The sequence below is a fragment of the Xenopus laevis genome, chromosome 7S (assembly GCF_017654675.1).
Source record: "Xenopus laevis strain J_2021 chromosome 7S, Xenopus_laevis_v10.1, whole genome shotgun sequence".
Lineage (NCBI taxonomy): Eukaryota > Metazoa > Chordata > Amphibia > Anura > Pipidae > Xenopus > Xenopus laevis.
In genome coordinates this window covers 35,261,701-35,283,176 of record NC_054384.1, presented here as the reverse complement: position 1 = coordinate 35,283,176, position 21,476 = coordinate 35,261,701, and the positions used below count along the sequence as shown (strand labels likewise).

At 35.7% G+C, this 21,476-nt stretch overlaps 1 protein-coding gene across 3 annotated transcripts in view; it reads left to right on the top strand.

The window, feature by feature from the left end:
* Positions 1 to 21,476, top strand: part of LOC108697217 (cadherin-23) — a 599,373-nt gene that overhangs the window by 426,212 nt on the left and 151,685 nt on the right. For all 3 annotated transcript variants that reach the window (XM_041571124.1, XM_041571128.1, XM_041571125.1), the window contains 6 exons: positions 3,008 to 3,197; positions 4,501 to 4,646; positions 5,646 to 5,865; positions 7,402 to 7,554; positions 13,467 to 13,580; positions 14,385 to 14,533. In XM_041571124.1, coding sequence (XP_041427058.1) covers positions 3,008 to 3,197; positions 4,501 to 4,646; positions 5,646 to 5,865; positions 7,402 to 7,554; positions 13,467 to 13,580; positions 14,385 to 14,533 — 972 coding nt within the window. The remainder of the gene's footprint in view (positions 1 to 3,007; positions 3,198 to 4,500; positions 4,647 to 5,645; positions 5,866 to 7,401; positions 7,555 to 13,466; positions 13,581 to 14,384; positions 14,534 to 21,476) is intronic.

The window sequence follows — 21,476 nt, the reverse complement described above, 5'->3', positions numbered from 1 at the left end:
TCTTAATACAGATAAGTTAGGCAGTATATTACTAGGGTTGCCACCTTGTCATCCAAAGAGTCTAGTTTTCAGAAGAGCTGTCTGGGTGAAAACTGCCTGTCTGGATTTCCAAATTTGAAAATCCAGACAGGACTTTGAAGGGAATTGTGCAGCAATCAGCCAGTTGGTGTTTTCCACCTCATAACCCCACCTCCTCATGTCACAGACCCTCCCTCAAAGGGTCACCAACCCTGTCCTTGACTTTATCCACCCGCTTGTAACATCATTAGCCCCTGCCCCTGTTTGGACTCCCAAGCCACAACAGCTGGCAACCCTATGTTTAACAAATACAGTATAATGCATTCAAAAGCACAATGTTTTCCCCAATAAAATAACTCATAGTAACAATCACTTATAATGCCTATAATTTATAGTTTATGAGTTTATTGAACTGAATACATTTTTTTTATTTTACTCAGCATCTACATAAGAGACCCTGCTGCAAATATTATCTGACTGATTTGTATTTTTTTTATCGAATTGTAACAATATTACATCATCAATTTTAGATCGAACAATGTTACATTTTCGAAAGCATTCCAGTGTGGAAAATAATTGTCCAAATCGTTAATCCCTAAATGCGATTTTCATTGGGGATTAATGATTCAGATGGCAGTTAGTGCTCAGCACCACCACTGAGCTTTACTGCCTAGTAATGCCTCATTGAAAATAAATGTATTTGAATGTTCAAATTAGTCAAACATACTACCTCTTGAATTCCCCAGTTCCATCAATTAATAATTTTTGCACCTTAAAATAGGTATTTATTTGTGTCACAAAGTTATAGCCTATATGCTGTTTCATAACTATTAGTTCAAGGCAAAGTATTTTTGGGGTGTCCCTACTGCCGGCAGCCTTGCCCAAACACAGAAGGTCACAAAAAATGGTTATTGTGAAAAGATAGCAAAGCAGCCCTTGCAATGTATTTTAAGCATTAATGAGTCACTTGGGGAAAGTCAAAACATTGGCTAGACCAGTAAAGTGCAGTAAAGTTACTTGGACTGCTAAGTGAACAGTGTAGAATTCTATCTTTGGAAATGTACGTCACATTGTTTAGTCTGTGTCCCACAGGCCACCGAAAAAGAAAAATAGTCACGTGAACTAGTACTACAGTATAGGGGGAGATTTACTAAGCTCGAGTGAAGGATTCGAATGAAAAAAAAAATCGGATTTCGAAGTATTTTTTTGGGTACTTCGACCATCGATTGAATTCGAGCGAATCGAATGAAGTAAAAAGCATTTGACTATTCGACCATTCGATAGTCAAAGTACTGTCTCTTTAAAAAATACTTCGACTACATACTTTGCCACTTTAAACCTACCAAGGTTCAATGTTAGCCTATGGGGACCTTCCCCAGCACTTCTCTAAGTTTTTTGTGGTCGAATAAAAATCCTTCGATCGATCGCTTAAAATCGTTAGATTCGAAGGATTTTTATTCGATCGTGCGATCGAAGTATTTGGGGTTAATTCCTTCGATTTCGTTATTCGAATTCAAAGGATTTTACTTCGAGGGTCGAATTCAAGGGTTTTTTAACCCTCAAAATTCGACCCTTACTAAATCTGCCCCTATGTGTCTTGTACAACAGTACAACAAAGATGTTCCATGTGTTTCCTTAAAAATAACTTTTTGTGCCACTGTTCATTAATTCTTCTTTAAGAAGCCTGTAAAAGAATATCACTGCATTTCTGAGCCTGTTACTCAGTTAAACTGTCCGTTTAAAACACATGGCTCCTGTACATTGTAAAATAAATGATGCATTTTAAGCATTTGGATTAAAAAATACCAGCCTCAACTATTTGCCGAGGATTTATAGCGCGTAGGCCGAAATGTAATTACAATTTTTTCAACAGTTTCTATAAAGTAATGTAAATAAGGCAATTGGGCATTCAGTATCAAATGAGAACTGAGAATAAGCACATTTTAACTATTGTCTACCAAAAAGATTAAGAAATTATACATTAAATTGTAATTGAGTTAGGAAATAAAGAATGCTCTTAAAGCAACAGTAACATTACAAATGATAGAAAGAGTATTAGCTTAACCTGATATGTTATTTTGTCCTATGAATGTAAAAATCTTTCCTTTGATGCAGTTTTTCACTGCAACATGTTTGTTATTTACATTTGGAGTAATAAAAAGTAGCGATAACTATATGTGTAGCCTTACAGAGCATTTGACTTTAGATGGGATCAGTGACCGCCATTTGAAAGCTGGAAAGAGTCAGAAGAAGAAGTTAAATCATTTAAAAACAATGAAAGAAAAAATGAAGGCCAGTTGAAGAGTTGCTTAGAATTAGTCATTCTATAACATATTAAAAGTTAACTTTAAGGTGAACACCCCTTTAATTCTAATATCGATTTGCGAATATTTTTGCAACAGTTTTTGCAAAGTTTGTTTATCCATCACCTATTCATATTCAGGCAATGCCAATAAATATTCATGAGCAAATCTTTAAATCTGATACGAATCATAAGGATATTTTGAGAGTGCTGAAAATTTTTTGTGAATCTTCTTTTGTTGGGAAAATCATGCATTTGGCACAAAAAAAAAATGGCAAAAATGCCCACTGATGCCCGTTGATTTAGTAAAATCTCCACAGATTTGAAATCCACTGTCAGTTTTGATTATAACTAACAAACGATTAGAGAATTGAATTATGCACTGCACGTATTTTACTGAGCTAGTTACCAACAGGTGTGGTAAAATGTTATAGTAAATCACCCAATATGCACTTTTCCCATTTTCTTACCATGATTAAAATGTTTAGTTTAGTATATTCATTGGTTTACTGTAAATTGTAAGCAGAAATTACATTTGCATGTGCATATGAAAACATTCCTAGGTGTTGTGATTCTGTTTGGGCATATCACTAAATAAGTAACACCACTCAACATAGAATATGTCTACAAAGAATTACATGCAATTCTTGTTTCACAAATGCTCTGGCCCAATTATTTCTACAATAGGTGGTTGCCATCGACCCAGACCTTGCTGAGAATGGTACACTGGTTTACAGCATCAACCCGGCAAACAAATTCTATACCCTGAACAGCACCACCGGAAAGATTCGCACAACAGGAGTAGTGCTGGATAGAGAAAACCCAAACCCTGAAGAAGCAGAAATGATGAGGAAGATTGTCATCTCGGTAACAGATCGTAGGTGTCCAAAAAAGCTTTATTTTCCAGTTTGTACTGGTATCTTCTGAACTGTGAATATGATTGGCTTTTACCTCAAAGGTAGAGCTTTCTTTTAGCCATGCCCACTTAAAAGGAAGCAGCAAGCTAAACTAGAAGGTTAATATATGTGTTTCACAATTTTCTTTAACATTTTTACTGTGGAAACCAGCTTCACCTGCTTTTTATCAGCCGAGAACTCCAAATTTCTAAATTATACCAATTCGCAGCGACATTGCCTGTTTACTAATAGACATTTTGCTAGCGAAAAACCTCAGCGCTAGAGAACTTTCTTGGCAGTTTCGCCAGTGATGTCAAAATGTAAAAGTTTCTTATCATTACCCTTTTCACCAAAGTCTATTTTTCCAGGTTGTGACTGGTGAATTAATAAGATGAAGCTACATCCTCAATATTATTATGTCTGACATCATATCTGGTATTCAAAAAAAGTACAAAATGCTAGCGTTTTTTCATATTTATAAAGTTTGATTATGTTTACAAGTTGTAATTTTAAAAAAATATCTTATTTACAGTTTTGTAACATTTGACGCTCATGCCACATTTGTTTTAGGGTAGGCTCATAGCCTACTCTATTTCTCAATTCTCTTAATTTTGCTTCCTTGTACATTTTTAATAAAAAGTGGCCACTTCCAGCAATTTTACCAACATCGCTACAAAATACCTATATAAGACCTTTATATACTGTACCAATTGGAATTGAAATTGAAGAAAGCATAATGAAGTTATGCTAGAAAGAAAGTAATGCTAAAAAATTGGCTAAAAAATCTTCGCCCTATTGAACCTTCACTGACGAAAGTATGCTTCTTTCGTTGAGACGAAATTACGTATTTTGATGAATACGCAAATTAGTCACAAAATAACGCCTGACATTGTTGTGCAAAGTATGGCGAAATGTCAGTAAATCTGCCCCTTTGTGTGTTAATAGGCTGCTCCTGCGCTTGCGAGTTCACGAACATAGGTGACGCAGATGGCCACCTACACAAGAAAATACTGTTCACAAATACTGTTCACTGCTGGTCTAAGGAAAACTGTTTGTAAATGAGATTACTTTGTTATTTTTGGGAACTAATAGTCTAATGAGCTTCCCCGCTAAATAAGTGATTGGAGAAGAACATCTACTGTATTTCATGTAATAGATGTTAAATTAAATGTCCTGGAATGGCCATGAGCATGAGTTGCTCCTGTTTTCTACAAGTTTATTTTATAAATGTTGTCTTTTTGAAAAATAAGAAAAATCTTTCTAACCTTTCCTTTCGCTTGACAGGTGGAAGTCCTCCTCTTCGTGCCACCAGCAGTGCTACTGTTGTAGTAAACTTACTGGATCTCAATGATAATGATCCTACTTTCCAGAACCTGCCATTCACTGCTGAAATTCTAGAGGGAACTGCTATTGAAGCATCTGTATTTCAGGCAAATACGTTCATATTTATGCTTCATCATGTTTCATGGAGGATAGAAGTGATGCTGTCAAATTATTTTACATTAGAACTGAGATATTTATGATTAAAAACAACTCAGATAAAAAACATTTATTGATCCCTTTTTGCATGCTCATGGTTATTGCCATTGCCAGGGGAAAAAGTAAGAAGTGAACAGAGGACATTAAAGGACATATAAATCCAACACAAACAATTTTCATCTGTAAACAGCTTCTTTACAATTTTTAAACATCTGCCGTTTAGGTTGCTAAAAGGTTAATAGTGAGGCTGCAGCAGCTACTTCATCACTTAGGACTCCTTATTCTCCTCTAATCCCCTCCCTCGGATTTTACTTTGGCTGTTGGCTACTGAGCATGCTCAGTTTTCAACTCAAATTACTAAACATGCCCTCCAGTCTAGCTGCAGATGAAGAGATATAAATTATACAAATTATACTGTTGGGGGATGTGCGCAATTTATATACTGTAGACGGTAGGAGAATATAGGGTTTGCATGTCCTCTAAGGATTTGGCATTCACTAATATATAATAGAATTAAAATGATTTGGACTTATTTTGTCATTAAAATGGGCGACTATTTGGTGGCGGGATGAAACTTTTCCTACCTGCTCAGGCAAAACTGTCTTTATCTGAATAGCAGATAGGAATACTTTAAAACTTAATAGCAGATTTATCAAGGGTCAAATTAAAAATTAAAAATTAGTATTTTCGAATTTTGTTTCAAAACTGTCAAATTTGACTAGGATCCAGTTTTTTAACTTCAAATTGAATTCGATTCGAGTTTTTGGGTCAATTTAATTCATCTGATTTTAAAAAGTTTACTTTTTTAATATATTTTTTGATTGGTTGAATTTAGGTGAGTTTTTAAAAACTTGCATGAATTCGAAATTCGACCTTTGATAAATGTGCCTCTTTATCTCAATAAATGTGGTACAAAGACCTAAAATTATTTTAATATATTCTTATGACAGGTGGTGGCAATAGACCTAGATGAAGGTCTAAATGGTCAGGTGACATATCGCATGCAAGTGGGTATGCCACGGATGGATTTTGTTATCAATAGTACCAGTGGACTAATCACCTCTACAGCTGTACTGGATAGAGAAAAGACTGCGGAGTATTATCTTCGTGTGGTGGCCAGTGATGCTGGAACCCCATCCAAGACATCAACCAGCACTCTCACAGTCCGTGGTAAATATCATAATGTTGGCTTTATGAGCACAAACCAGGAGATAATGAATGATCTCCATCTTAAGCAGAAATACATTTGTAGATATGATGATTCCTTGACAGAATTGATGAGAAAAAGCCAATAGTCAATAGCACTTGTACCTAAAATGTAACTAAGGTACAAATTACATACATATTTTTGACCTGCCTATAACAGGGGGTAACTACAAAACTCCATTTGTGTATATATATATATATGTGTGTGTGTGTGTGTGTGTGTGTGTGTGTGTGTGTGTGTTATATATATATATATATATATATATATATATATATATATATATATATATACTGTAGAAAAGACCAGCAACACCGATATATTTTGTGCAAAAATTCAAGTGTATTGAAAATGCATGTACAGCCGGCTGTACATGCATTTTCAATACACTTGAATTTTTGCACAAAATATATCGGTGTTGCTGGTCTTTTCTACAGTATGTAATCTTTTTTACCTTGCACCCGACTTTGAAACAGTTTAGCGGAGTGCGGCCCCACAGGAACTTCTGCCGCTATAGTTCTGCAATGTGATGAAATATGCACAGCATTACTGAGCAGAGGTCATTTTTTTTAGTATCATTGGGCTGCTGTACCATTGGGAACTTACAGTATCCTTTGAGTGGAGTTAAAGCTAAAAGTCCTCTTACAAGACCACATTTGTGTACATATGCACTTTGATTTCTATCAATTTTCAGTGTATCAGGATTCTAATTGTGATTTGCATGTGATCTCCATTTGTATTACGCAGGGAGACTTCGTATCTTCATTGACATAAAACATTTATTAAAATGTAGACAAAACAATATAACAAAGCACACAAAGAGTATAAGATAAGGCGCTGGGAAGCCAGAAGCACCTTAATAAATTATTAGTAATTAAGATGGCTATTTAGATAGATGGCACATTTTTATAAAAGGAAATTGTTTCAATGCATTCAACATAAATGGTCTTTTAGAATTCCTGTACATTTGTTATCTGTGAAAGCAGCCCTAAGCAGTAGATCAGACTACATCTGATGCCCTTTGCGAAACTAATAATTAAATCATGTGTGATTCCATCATAAACATGCATAGCCTGAATGTGATACAGTAATATATAAACACATGCTAGATAAATCAGATGGATACAATATCATTCCACAGTGGAACCATGGTTAACACGCTGATTTCATATACACAATGATGGCATGAAGGCAACAATTGCAGGCTTGACTGACTGTGCCATAATTTACAAGAAAGTATGGCACAGTATGAATCAAATGATCACAAATGAAGCCTTTTGGCTTATTTTATGTTATTTTCAGTAGGGACATTCGTTATGGCACTGGCAACATGCAGACAACTTAGCTGTCACCTACCTTCATTGCAGATAGTATGGTTTTAAGCTCCAAAATGGGACTGCCCTTAAACACTATGGACAACTTAATCCTTTTTTAATTCACCTTTTTGGTGATTTTTTGGTATAACTGAGCAGCAATATTCTATCTGTGTTCTTGTTTTGCAGTTTTGGATGTGAATGATGAGAGCCCGACTTTTTTTCCCACCATCTACAATGTCTCACTGCTAGAGAATGTCCCTCGAGATTATATAGTAGCACGCCTGAATTGCACCGATGCAGACACTGGATTGAATGCTGAGCTCAGCTATTTTATAACTGGTAGGAAATTCCATTCATTAACACCATCCATGAACCAACCATTCCATTATTTACTGTAAGGAATTATATTAAGACAGACAAATGGACTAAGTCAGTGTGATAATTGCCATGTAATAGATTTCTGTGTTTTTTCTATTCAAAATGTTATAGTGGTATACAAAACTGTACCAGATATGTGCAAACTGAGCACAGCACATACTGGATATCTGGAATCACAAATTTGCCACTTGGAACAATGGTGCAATCTTGCAGCTTTAACACAGGACACATAGGAGATACTTTGGATTCTCATGCACATTTGATTTAGTATCTTATTTGTATGGAAACCGTTATCCAGAAACCCATTATCTAGTAAGCTCAGAATTATAGTCCCATAGACTCAATTTTATCCAAATAATCCAAATTTTTAAAAATGATTTCCTTTTTCTCTGTAATAATATAGAACATTGTACTTGATTCAAACTATGATATAATTAATCCTTATTGGAAGCAAAACCAGTCTATTGGGTTTATTTAATGTTTATATGATTTTCTAGTAGACTTAAGGCATGAAGATCCAAATTACGGAAAGATCCCTTATCCGGAAAGCCCCAGGTCCTGGTTAACATGTCCTATGCCTGTACCAAGCTAAGAAAAAGTAAATCAGTCAGAAATCAGTCAAAAATGAAGGATTGACTGCAAAATTGTATTGTGTTGAGCTTTCTGGGTAGCTTTCTGGATATCAAGTTTCTGGCTACTAGATCTCAGTAGTGATATTTGAAAAAGCTTTAAAACCTGTGTTCAGTTTATTTATACATTTGCTGGATTAAGCTCCATGTAAACCTCTAGGCTGGAGCCTGTTTACTTCTCTCACTCTGTGGCCATTAGCTGTAGGTTGCTATCTGATTGGTGCATTCATTTTCATGACCTTTGCATAAGCCATAGCAAATTCTGAACCAAATCAGATACGAGGAAGATTAAAATGGAGAATACTGAACTCTTCAGTATATTTTGGATGATAGGTGAACTTTAAGTTCAGCATTAATAAATCATTGAAATAAATTACTAGTGAAAGCCTCGAGACAACATTAACAAATGTATACATACAGTATATACTGTATTAGGACAGAGCGGCTTGCCTTGCTTACTTGAGGCCCAAATGTAGACAGGATGAAACCTAAGATTTTATCATACATTAACATTATATCTTCTTTTAAATACCAATGCCTGAAAACTCAGTGTGTTATTATTACAGTTTCACAGTGTTGACGAGGATCGTGGCGACTATTCTTACCCTTATTTGTTAATTTGTATTGATGCACCTACACAAAATTTTGTCCACCCTAAACACACACTACATATTCTTGTCCTGATCTAGAAAATGAGTGTGCACAAGTTAGAGGCAGAATCCCACTATGTAGAAGAGGTCTTAATTTCCCTTTAAATAAAGAAGGACTTATATATGTAATATGTAAATATGTAAACCTTATAAAAATTCATGCAAATCGCTCAAGGTGCTCTTTTGACAATAATTGTTTATTGATTCAAATCTATAAAGCTGCTTTTAAACTACTGATATAATGCATTTTGTAACAACTTCATCTGCTGGTCAGTTGTTCTGACTGTACAGAACATGTTCAGATGGAAAACAGATAACTGTTCCGATGTTGTTCTACTCAGAAAAAAATACTTTTCTCATGTCTTTTCTGTATCACCAGATGAGTCCTCTGTTTTACTTTTAAACATGTTCTCCCTGACTCACAGTTGGTAGAACTGACCAGTAGCTGGAGTGGTTGCTACAGAATTTATTATATTAATAGTTTATAAATAGCTTAATACATTCATTTCTTTAACGTTTACATATCCCATAACTGATTGATTAGTTCAAAAGAATTTAAGGTGCAAAAAACCTGAACCTTTCAGTGCTCAGTGCAGCATATGCACACATTATATAATAATCCCTACCTGTTTTTTGAGCCTATACACTGAAAGGAATATGGTTTTAGAGATTTACCAGGATACTGTGCACTATATTGTTAATCCAGGGGTGTAACAGCCACTGCTTCTGACAGAGATTCCCAGGCAAAGTCTGGGCATGTGCAAGGAAGCCACAGCTGCAATATATTATCTTGTCTGGGAGATGGGGTCAAATCAATTACAGTACAGTCATTATGCTATGTTAATTCAATGTGCTCAGATGTATCCATGTCTACAGACTAGTCTTCTATTAATATGCATAAACATTCAACTTTGGTACTAATTGTTCTAAATGTCTTTGTTTCTGCAATGCTGCAGTTTTCTTCCATTATTAAATATGGTAACTGTAAGGCATCTTCAGCTATAAAGTCTGAGCAAAAATAATTATTTAGTCAATCTGAAAAATTTAAGGTAAGGGTTCTTATACACACAGAATACATCTTGGTAAGTGGTACAGTAGCAATCAAGCATGGCTGAGCCATAAAATGGAATGTTGGCAATGGCATGTTATAAAAGATTAGATATGATGTCACAAGTCAGTAATTATTATTGTATATAAATATTGACTGCAAATTATATTGATGTGAAGTAGTGAATGCAGCGTGGCATGCCTTTACCTGCGCCTTTACCTGCAACAACACATATATGTAATTTACTATCCGATCTAAAGAAAATAACAATTACATGGCACCGTGACTGGAAAATTGTGGAGACAGAGCAGATGGGGTAAATAGAAGAGACTGGGTTCAGTGAGGCTGAAAAAACAGTCAAGGTTATGTAATTAAGTCATCACCTGAGAAAAAGACCCATGTCCTATTTTTTATTTTGAACCTTTTGTTATATTATTGTAAGACCCCTGTTACAGGGCAACCCTTTTGAAATAAAAAAAAACAAAAGTGGTATAAAGGTGATACCTTTATTGGCTAACTAATATAATCATTGCAAGCTTTCAGAATATTTTAGTTCCTTTTTCAAGCTGATTACAATGCAGCTGTGGTGTTCTCTGGTATATATACAACATTCAGCTCATACGTAAAATGACCAACCATTAAGTTGTTTTCCCGCACCTTTCTATCATTATCTGTTTTAAAATTGCCCTTAAGAACCAAAATTCTTAAATCCTTTATGGAGTGATGAGGGCTATTGAAATGATTTCCTATTGGTGTGTCGAGTTTTTCATTGGTTATAGTGAATCGGTGGTGTGTATTTCTCTTTGCCCAGTCTCTCCTATATACAGTCCCCCTGTTATGCATTTAGTGCATTGTATTAAGTACACCACATTGGAAGAAGAACAGTTGTAGTGACCATGGATGCTGTATTCCTCTGTGTCTGGAATTGGTATTTTGTCTGAAGTCAGGATGTGTGGGCAGGTTTTGCATTGTTTTATGCCACAGGGTTATGTTACATTTTCTGTGGGGAGCGATAAGGCACTTCTTGTTATTAGTGACTTTAGGTTGGGAGGCTGTCTTAATGCTAGGAGTGGTGAGTCTGGGAATATGCCTTTGAGCCTCTTGTCCTTATGAAATGTACCTTGTAGATCTCTGGCTATTTTTCTGAGGGTCCTTGTATGTGACCACTAGGGGAACCCGATTTATTTCAGGTTTTTGTTTATGCTGTAGAAGATGACTTCTGGAAATCCTGGTGGCTGCATGCATGTATTGATCTACAAACATGGGTTTGCAGTCCCTGTTGATGAAGTCTGCTTTGAGTGTTTTGAGGTGGTGGTTCCTTTCAGCAGTGTCCGAACATATACAATTGTATTGTAAAGCCTGGCTGAATGTAAGACTCCTGCAAACTGCAAATCTCTGTGTAACTTGCTGGTGCTATATAAATAAATTATGATAATGATGAAAATGAGTGAGCTCTGCCCAGGAAGTAAGAAATGGGAATGCTTGTGCAGCTAAGAGAGGTGAAGAGAAAATCCTGTGAGCAAAAGTGTTCCTAATGTTCTAGATTAAATTGTATTAATAGTTGGTGAAGCACAATCAAAAAAGTAGGATGTTGAGGTAAACAGTCTGTTCTGGTGTCAGGCAAATTAACTTTAATTTGTTTATAAGCTTAAGTTGTGTGAATTGAAAAGAAAAAATGCTGCTGTAAATAAAACACAGGTGCTTACCTCCATGAAATCTACACTGAGTAATGCTTTCTCCTTCTCTGAAAAATGTATTGCTCCTACCATTTGAGTAACTCCCACAAATGCTAAAACTCATTCTTATTGTAATAGCCTATGTTTTCTGTATGAAAAATTGCGTTGTGGTATAATGCACATATTGTAGAAATATATTTCCTCCCTGCTTTTACAGCCACCCTGCTATCGGGTGTGGTACTGTGAGCTGCAGTTTTACATGTCTTTTTGCTAACGCAGACCATTATATTAAAAATTCCACAAAGCCTTGCTTTTAGTCTGTGAGGCCTGAGATGGAAGTCTCACAGGCTCCATTCATTAGTGTCATTTCTAGCAGCAGGATGAAGTTCATTTCTCGCCTGTGATACAGGTACCACAGAAGGCAGTATGCAGTGCCTGAGCTACATAATAATGACAAGGATTTAAATACCATCTAAATGCCATCAGATTGCAAGCTACAGCAGAAATACTGCTCACACTATTAGGCATATTCCTATGGACTAGGAATGTCACATCGTTCAGACCTTCCAACTCTTCACATTCCAGCCTTCCAACAACAACAGCATGCTCAGCTACCAATGGTCTTAATGGCAACAACATTTATTTTCTTTATATTTAATAACTTTTGCTAACAGTCTCACAATGAACGGACCCGGGACCAATAGCACAGATAAAAATAAATATAGTAGAACAGAAAATACAAATAATAATTGAAAAAACCTAGTTTATGGGCCCCTTATGTCTCCAGGTGCACCAATAAACCTGATTAATTGTTGTACATTTCTAAACTTTTGGGAATGGGAGTAGCCTAGGAGAGGAACCTGTGGAAAGTGTAGGCTATGGGCCTCACGTCTCATGAATCCACCACTGTCAGTATCCATGAACCAGCTACTGCTGACAAAATAGAATTTCACCTACAGTGGTGTCACCTGAAACGTCGTAAATTTAGTACATTCCTTGACCCACATTCCCTTGTCCTGTTTACACACACATGGTAAGGGGAAGCAAGTGTAAAGATCATGTGAAAAATCAGAGACACTTTTATAAAATCCAGCAAGAAGTGCTGGAATGATTACAATATATCAGTTACATTTTTTGGAGCATGTATTTATTAAATATATTATATTTTCAAGTAATCTGGTAACCAGTCAGAAGCATGGCCTCAGATATTGCAGTGACAGTAAAACACTACAATGCATAGGAAAACAGTTATGTTTCTGAATTCTGTATAAATTAAACACAGGAAACCTGTCAAAATGCACCATACATTTTTAGGCCCAGCTCATTTTAAATGCTGAGGAAGCAGAATTGCAGCCTGCGTTCTCCTATACAAGAGGGCAGCAAACTGATTTCCTTGGGGCCCAAAGTCATTATGGCATGACAATTCAGTTGACTGTACCACCAAAACTGTTTTTTTTTTTGGGGGGGGGGCAGCTTTAAAAATGTCTAATGAAAATACACTATATTTAATTACTATTCCTTGACCTTACATAATTTGCTTATTTACAGGATATATTGAATTTACACCCAAAAACTGGAGACACAAACCCTTATTAATCCTTTTGTCATATTAGTTTGATACATATTGGCCACTGTTTTTGAAAGTTATCTTCAACTAACATTTCCATATCAACTAGCAAAATGATATGTTAGTGCCCTCTAGTGATGAAAATTGATAATATTTTTAAACATTTTACTTTCTCCTGTGAATTTCTGACTTACACCCAGGTGGTTATTATGCTAAGTAATGGAGCCTAGTGTGTAACTTTTCAGCACTGTTTTTTTTGTATACAACAGAGCCTTGAAAATGTAATTCTCCCTCTTTTTTTAGGAGGGAACCAGGATGGCAAATTCATAGTTGGTTTTCGGGATGGAATACTGCGTACAGTTGTAAATCTTGATCGTGAAACAGTGGCATCCTACACCCTGGTTTTGGAAGCTATTGGTAAGGGAACTATAAATACTCTTTAACATTCCTAGTTTGTGGCAGTAACTCTGAGGTTAATTAGTTAGTTACAAGAGGTGCTATAAGGATGCAAACCAGCTTCAATATGTGGATGCCCTCTCATGCCACTGCTTTTTCCACACAAGGCATGCATTCAGATTTAACTAATGACCAGTCTGCTTCATAGAAAACCTCTTTCTATGTGCCCTTAATGCAATTCACACTAACATAAAAAAAGAAAAACTGAAGCCTACATTGACATTTGTGTGGGAACCTAGCAACCAAAATTCAGATCCATTCTTAGGATATATTTATATTGTTATTTTTGTTATTATCATTAATAAAAATAATTAGTATTATTACTATTGCTGATATTATTATTATTATTATTAATAACAACAACAATCATAATAATAAATAATATGTATATTTATCTTCAGATGATCTACTATTTATATTCATATCATGGTTGAGCCTTGGGGCAATATTTATCAAGAAGTCGCCACAGTCCTCAAGAGTGAAATTCCTCCACTCTCCATTCATTTCAATGGGATTTTCAAAGGCGTATTTATCAAAGGATGACCTTTCACTTTCACCCATTGATAAATACTTTTTTAAAAATCCCATAGAAATGAATGGAAAGTGGCGAAATTTCTCTCTAGAGGACTGTGGTGATCTCTAACTTCTTTGATAAATATACCCCTTGGTGCCATTACAACACACCAGCCATGCATGTTAGAGGCAGTAGTACTATTGAACTAGAGTGGGCAGTATATAATTCTGTTTGCATTATGACTTTTATAGATAATGGCCCTGCTGGAAACAGAAAAACAGGAACAGCCACTGTATCGGTCACTGTGCTGGATATCAATGATAACAAACCAATCTTTCTGAAGAGCAGTTATGAAGCCAGCGTCCCAGAGAATATTCCCTTTTACGGCAGCATTATACAGGTATGTATTAAAATGAATAGCAGGACAAATACACTTAACTCGGATTAAAAAAAAAAACATCCATCAAGTTCATTTCATCCCTTTTTGACTGCAAAATCTTTTCAGTTGTAGACATCAATCTAATAACCCTGCACTTTAGGCTGAGAATAGGACAATTTTGAATAATACCCCTATCTTTCTAGAACAGTGGTCCCCAGCCAGTAGCTCTTGAGCAACACGTTGCTCACCAACCCCTTGGATGTTGCCCCCAGTGGCATCAAAGCAGGTGCTTAGTTTTGAATTCCAGGTTTCTAAGAAGTTTTGGTTGCATAAAAACCAGGTGCACTGCCAAACAGAGCCTCCTGTAGGCTGCCAGTCCACATAGGGGCTACCAAACAGCCAATAACAGCCTTTTATGACATCTCCATGGACTTTTTCATGCTTGTGTTGCTTTCCAACTCTTTTTTACATTTAAATGTGGCTCACAAGTAAAAACGGTTGGGGACCCCTGTTATAAAAGAATAACCAAAATGGTAAGGCAATCGCAAAGCTAAACTTTAGTACCCTGGAATGAGTACCACCCAGTCCTGGACCATTGTTCACTTTCACTTGTTCTAGTTTGTTCATTTTCTAGCTGTCCCGGTTAGTACATGGGAACAATCCAGCAATATTGTTTTCTTAAAGGAAATGTAAATTGATCAGCAGGTTTTTCTAAGCACTTTTGCAATTTACATTCATTCTTTTTTTTTCAAAATATTAGCAGTTTCTAAACTGCCAATATTATGAAGTTGAAACAGGACCACTTCGTACTCAGCAAGCTGTTGCTCTGCTTAGAACTGCCCAGAGAAATGTCAGATGGCTTTGAACCTTCTAAGCATAGAACAACATTGCAAAATGTTTATTTTCAACAGAATACATTTTTAGGCAATAGAAGATAATCACCCAAAATGTGAAATTGGCAATTCATATTCATATTAAATAACAAAAGTACACAGAAGATCTGAGTAATTTTATATGTATGTATGTACTGTATATTTTGCTTGTGTATGCAACACTATACAGCAGAACAATACAATAACAGAACAAATATAATAATAAAAGATAAATGTTAAATACAGTTAGATCTTACAATCTGAAATGAAAAACATTTGATACTGAACTTATTGCATCAGCTTGTCAATAGCAGCCGTGATCTAGAACTTCAAATTTGTCACAGGAGGTCACCATCTTGGAAAGTGTCTGCGACACTCACATGCTCAGTGGGCTCTGAGCAACTGTTGTGAAGCTAAGCTTAGGGGTTGTTGCAAATTAATAAGCAGAAAATGAGGTTGGTCTGTAATATCAGCTGATGCTACAGGGCTGATTATTAAATTCTGATGCTAGTTGCACTGGTTTCTGTGCTGCCATGTAGTAATTATCTGTAAATTACCTTAAATTGTGACATATATATATATATATATATATATATATATATATATATATATATATATATATATATATATATATATATATATATATATATATATTCAGTATCTAAGCTCAGTAACTGACATCAACATAAAGCTTGTCCAGTGAATCATCATAACAGGGCTGATTATTAAATTCTGATGCTAGTTGCACTGGTTTCTGTGCTGCCATGTAGTAATTATCTGTAAATTACCTTAAATTGTGACATATATATATATATATATATATATATATATATATATATATATATATATATATATATATATATATATATATATTCAGTATCTAAGCTCAGTAACTGACATCAACATAAAGCTTGTCCAGTGAATCATCATAAAAGAAGACGGGGAGCTACTGGGGCATCTTTGGAGGTAAAGATCTTCCCTGCTAAAGGGCTGTAGTTGCCTTGGGCTGGTATAGAAGCCAAAAACATAATATACAACATATCCGCCCTAATTCTTTGGTTACGCTTTAATTCTCTTTTAACTCTGACATCACTTTTACTTTAACCTTTACAATATTATCTTGAAATCTGTTGACCAGTTGTTTCCTTCAGGAGGATAAATAACACCTTTCAGAAAAATGAGTGAAGAATTAGATTTATTACAATATTATTAAATGCTAAAGCAGTTTTCCAAATTAATTAATGCTATTTAAATAACAGGATTTAAGAAACATTTTACTACTTCAACTGTTCACTTCAAGTTCCTGTTATTACTTGACTTCTAAGAGTTCATTTACTTTACAAATTGAAAATGTGTCACGAGTGCAGCATCAGGAGGCACAACTGAGCTCTGTCCTTACAGCCTGCCCTGTAGTCACCCACTCCCTCTTTCCCATGGAGCATTTTTTGGCAAAAGTAATATTGTTTTTCCCAACCCAAAGTGCAGGCTCTAATAGCCCACACCTATGACAGGTACCCTTTAACTGATAACATAATTTATAAATTAATATAATGGATTTTGATCTAATGCTATTGTATTTTTAAGAACCAAACGAATTTCCCATGAATACACTTTTAAGAAAATGTAGCGTATTTGGCTTAAGTACACACAACTTGCAGTCTTTGTTCAGCATCAGATTTCTTGTCCTCATTGACTGATGTTACTGGTCATAAGGAAGAACAGATGAATGGGGACAATCACCGGTGTCCTTATACTGCCTTTCCCACTGAAATAACAATTTATAGGAGAGAAGAACTCTAAACAGCTCTTGGTTCTTATTTGCCGGTCAGAGCTGTTCTGACAGATATAAAAAGCCTTTTCTGGACTTCAAACTATGAAAGAGTTCAGCCTTTGATTTGTTGAATACATACTGTATTAAAAGAGATACAGTATGTTGAAAGTTCTTAAGATGCTTGCTTATAGTTTGGCCACATTGGGTTGAAAGTTCAAAAAAAATCAAAAAAGATTCAAAATGTTGTGAAAATTATACAGGACAACAAAGACCAGACAGGCTTGATCAGGAGGTATGTTACTCTAAGGTGGTAAGGACAGAGCTTCCTTGCACCCATCAATACTGGGTTTTCAATTTAGTACTAGTGCAGAGAGCAGCCAAACCCAGGCCAGAACTAGGGGTAGGCAGAAGAGGTAGGTGCTTAGGGCGCAACAAAGTTGCGTACCTCTTCTTTACCTTCTCCTGGTCCATACCCTGTTCCCCTGCTGAGTCTTGCCTTCAGAGCACTTCTGAGCATACTCCCCCCCCCCTTGCATTTGCATGTGCACCGGGATGTGGGCCAGTGGCCAATGCATCTCAAATGAGCACTAAAGGCAACATTTTTGAATTCCTTAGTGCTCTTGAGTCCAGAGTCAAAGTAAATGAACCCTAGAGTCTCCCATTCAAGTTTATATTATATAATAAGTAGTTGATGGCAGATAAGGGTGCTTTTCTCTCAAAGGGACTGTAAAGAACATTACCTCCCATAAGTAGACCATTTGATTGTTGAGGGCTTAGAAGGACCTGCTCCCCCTGATGCTGCTGTCTGCCCCTTGCTTGAGATTATTTAATATGGTGCAAGGTGCAGATTGCAGATAGCTAGAGAAGCACTTCTTCCCCCCCCCCATCTATGATAAATGATCCCTAATATATTTGCATTTATTTGGGTCATTTGCTGTAAGTATCAAACAGCAAAGCTTTCACAATGTCTTCAAAACAGTACAGGGCATTGGTCAATTTGACAGGACAGCCTCACAGCAGCCTGACAGGATTTAAAGACAGTAATGATTAAACTTGATAGAAAACAAGTGCTTTAAGGTAGTCATTTAAAGACACCGCTATTGTGAACTCTGAAGACCTTGTGCCAGACAAAAGAAAGAAAGAAAACAATTGTTTTGAATTCAGTGATTTTATTTTCTTCATAGAAATATGAAGGCAATTTTAAATGCATCTAATAACAAAAGACTAACATAACAAAATGTATATTTTTTTCTTCCAACATTACCATGATTCGTTTTTATCAAAGGGACATAAGTTTTATTTATCAAAGAGAGAAGCTCCCCAAATAAAATTCCAAAACCTTGAAAAACAGTTATATGCAGTACTGTATATTCTTAAGACAACTTTTGCCTTAGGAAAAAAATAGAATGGCAATGTGTTTATAACATTTTTTTTTAACTTAACAGGTAAATTTCTTGCATAGTGGCATTCTGTCACAACTGATTTGCATAATGTATTTTAGAAGTTTATAGCTTCATATAACAATAACTGAGTTTGTAGTATATGCAAGGAAATATAAGAACAGGATATTATTTTTGACAGATTAATCATCTACAGAGACTCTTGGGGAACTAGAGCATTATTGCATTCAACAAATTGGCTTATTTATGAAAGACCAAAGAGGAAACTGACGGCATCATTAGCCAATAAATTAGTGTTCTCCTGCAACGGATCCCTATGAGATGAAGAATAGTCTGGCTTCTTTGCTGATTTTCTGTATATGAAATGTTTGTTGCATTCACTGGAAAAAATCCAGAGAAAATAATATATCCCCCTCCCACACAGGCAGACACTCCACCATGGCTGATTCATCTTCTTCAGACTAATGAATTCCAATTTTTTAGCATTTGGGAAACTACTTTATTGTTTAAGGGGTTTTAGGGAAATTTCATGTTCAGGTTTCAATCTATGACTATGAGACATATCTCTCATGAGATTATGGCACTTATTAACTAGAAAACATGCAGTTCTTGTACACAGAGTTAACACTCTTATAGTACTTTATTTTGCACTGGTAACTTTAGCTACAACTTCAAATGTAAAAAAACACCAGGGACAAAAAATATCTGGAAAATAATGGAATGCTTGCTTAGCATTACCACCAAGCAATAACCATCTCTAACCTGTATGAGTACCCTTAGAATAAGGAGTTAGCCTTCCCTTATGGTTTGCCATTCTATTTATGGCCTTTTGCAGAGAGTGAGAGTCTATAGCATGGTTTGGAATAGGTGTAGTCCACTCCCGATGCAGGCTTGCCCTGTGGATGCAGTGGAAGTTCCCAAAGATGCATGTAACGCAGCTGGCCTCCCTCGAGTAATATATAAGGAAAGTGATAGCCATGGTAGCTTAGCTTTATTGGATTTAGGTCATAGAGAAGGGTGGATGTTACAATCAGCCTGGAAGCAGGAAGGTGCCAGTATAAAGCAAAGGGTAAAACCGGAACTTCCATCACCAAACATCTTAATGTGCATTCTGTGCTCAAGTTTAACAGTTCAAATTACTTCTTAAAAAAAATGTCTACAGTTCAAATGTTTTATGCAAAAGAAAAGAAGGAAAGTATCCCCTTTCAATCAAGAAAATCACCCAGAGTTAATGTTTATCCCCTATGTCTTTCGGTATTGGACTGGACCCTTCCATTCCGTAGCTCTGTATATATTAGTTTCCCACTTAATAAATAATCCCACAAAGTGCAAGTGCTTAATTTACATAAATTAATTGATTAACCTCAATTGATGCTATTGAAAAATGAATTGATATTTATAAAGTGATTTTGTGCTTAAATAGAGTGAGGCTAAAATTCAAATACATTTTCAATTACTATATATAATTTATAATTTATAATCCATAAACAGTTCATTTAGTATTAGTGAATATTGGATTGTTAAAAATCAATTAAAACTCCAATATTAAGTGCTAGAGTGCCAACAAGATTGTAATAAATTCTCTCCTAAATCAAGCATAATACAAATATTAATAGCTCTGATTCCATGAGAAAGTAGTGAAAATATTGAATACGGAGCACCAGCAGTCATTAAAATCCGTATTTTATTTATTCTTCATTAAAAAGCCGAGCAGGACATGTATCCCAAGGCACGCTTGACGCGTTTCGTGGACTAAGCCTCTTTCTCAAAAGCTATGCTCAAACTGTCCAGGTGAACATTTAAAAAGGTAACACCACACCCCTTTAAAAACATGAACCCCTGCATTGCTGATCCTTAGAACACATAGGGACTTGTAAATACATACTGCAACAAGAGAAAGGTGCTTAGTCATATTGACCATATTATTCATATTATCCTTTAACATTATCATATATCCTTCAGATTATAATTTGATCGGGTGTCATATCGATAGAATCCTCCATATATTCATTAATAAATAATATTAATAAAGCTTATGGACACAGTTAATAAAGGGAAAAATAATTAATTAAGAAAAAGGAAAGGGCAAAACACCGACTGAAAAATATCCATAAATTAAATAATTAGATGCAATTGGGCATAAAAAAATCAATAAATCAGTTAATGCAGATGTCTAATAAATTCACCATATCCCAATAAAGATCCTTTTTGTTTGTTTCCATACTCATTAACTTAGTTTACAGGTACATATAATAGTCATTTAGTCAAAAACCACTGCTGGCAACCTCATATGATACTAAATTATGGTTTGTATTTATAGAAACATGTCAGATCACATTCGCGATTAAGTCCACCATAAGTATCTATTGTTTTAAGTTGATACATCCAGTACACCTCCATCCTAGACAGAATCTTATCTCGGTCTCTTTGTCTTACATTATATTTGGGTTTGTCAATTATCTGAAAGGTTACTCTAGACGCACCATTGTGCTGTTATACAATATGTTTGGCAATAGCCGATTTTTTATCTCCTCTCTCGGCAGCCGAAATATGTTCCAGGACTCCTGCACAATGTGTGGTCTTGCCCACATACTGCATACCACAGGTGCAGGTGGCCAGGTAAATGACCACCTTGGAACAACAATTATAATATTGTTTCGTAACAAAAGTCTCCCCAGTGTGTGTACTTGTAAAAACGGTGGAAACATTAAGTACTGCACAAGATTTGCATCTAATGTGGCCACATTTAGATGTACCTTATACCTCAACCAAGCAGGTTCAGGGTTAGTTCCTTTTGATCTATATAAACTAGGAGACAATTGGGAGGCTCAGGATTTACCCTTCCTAAAAACAAAGGAGGGGGATTGATCTAAGGATTGTTTCAAAATTGGGTCTTGTAGTAACACACCCCAACAGGGCCG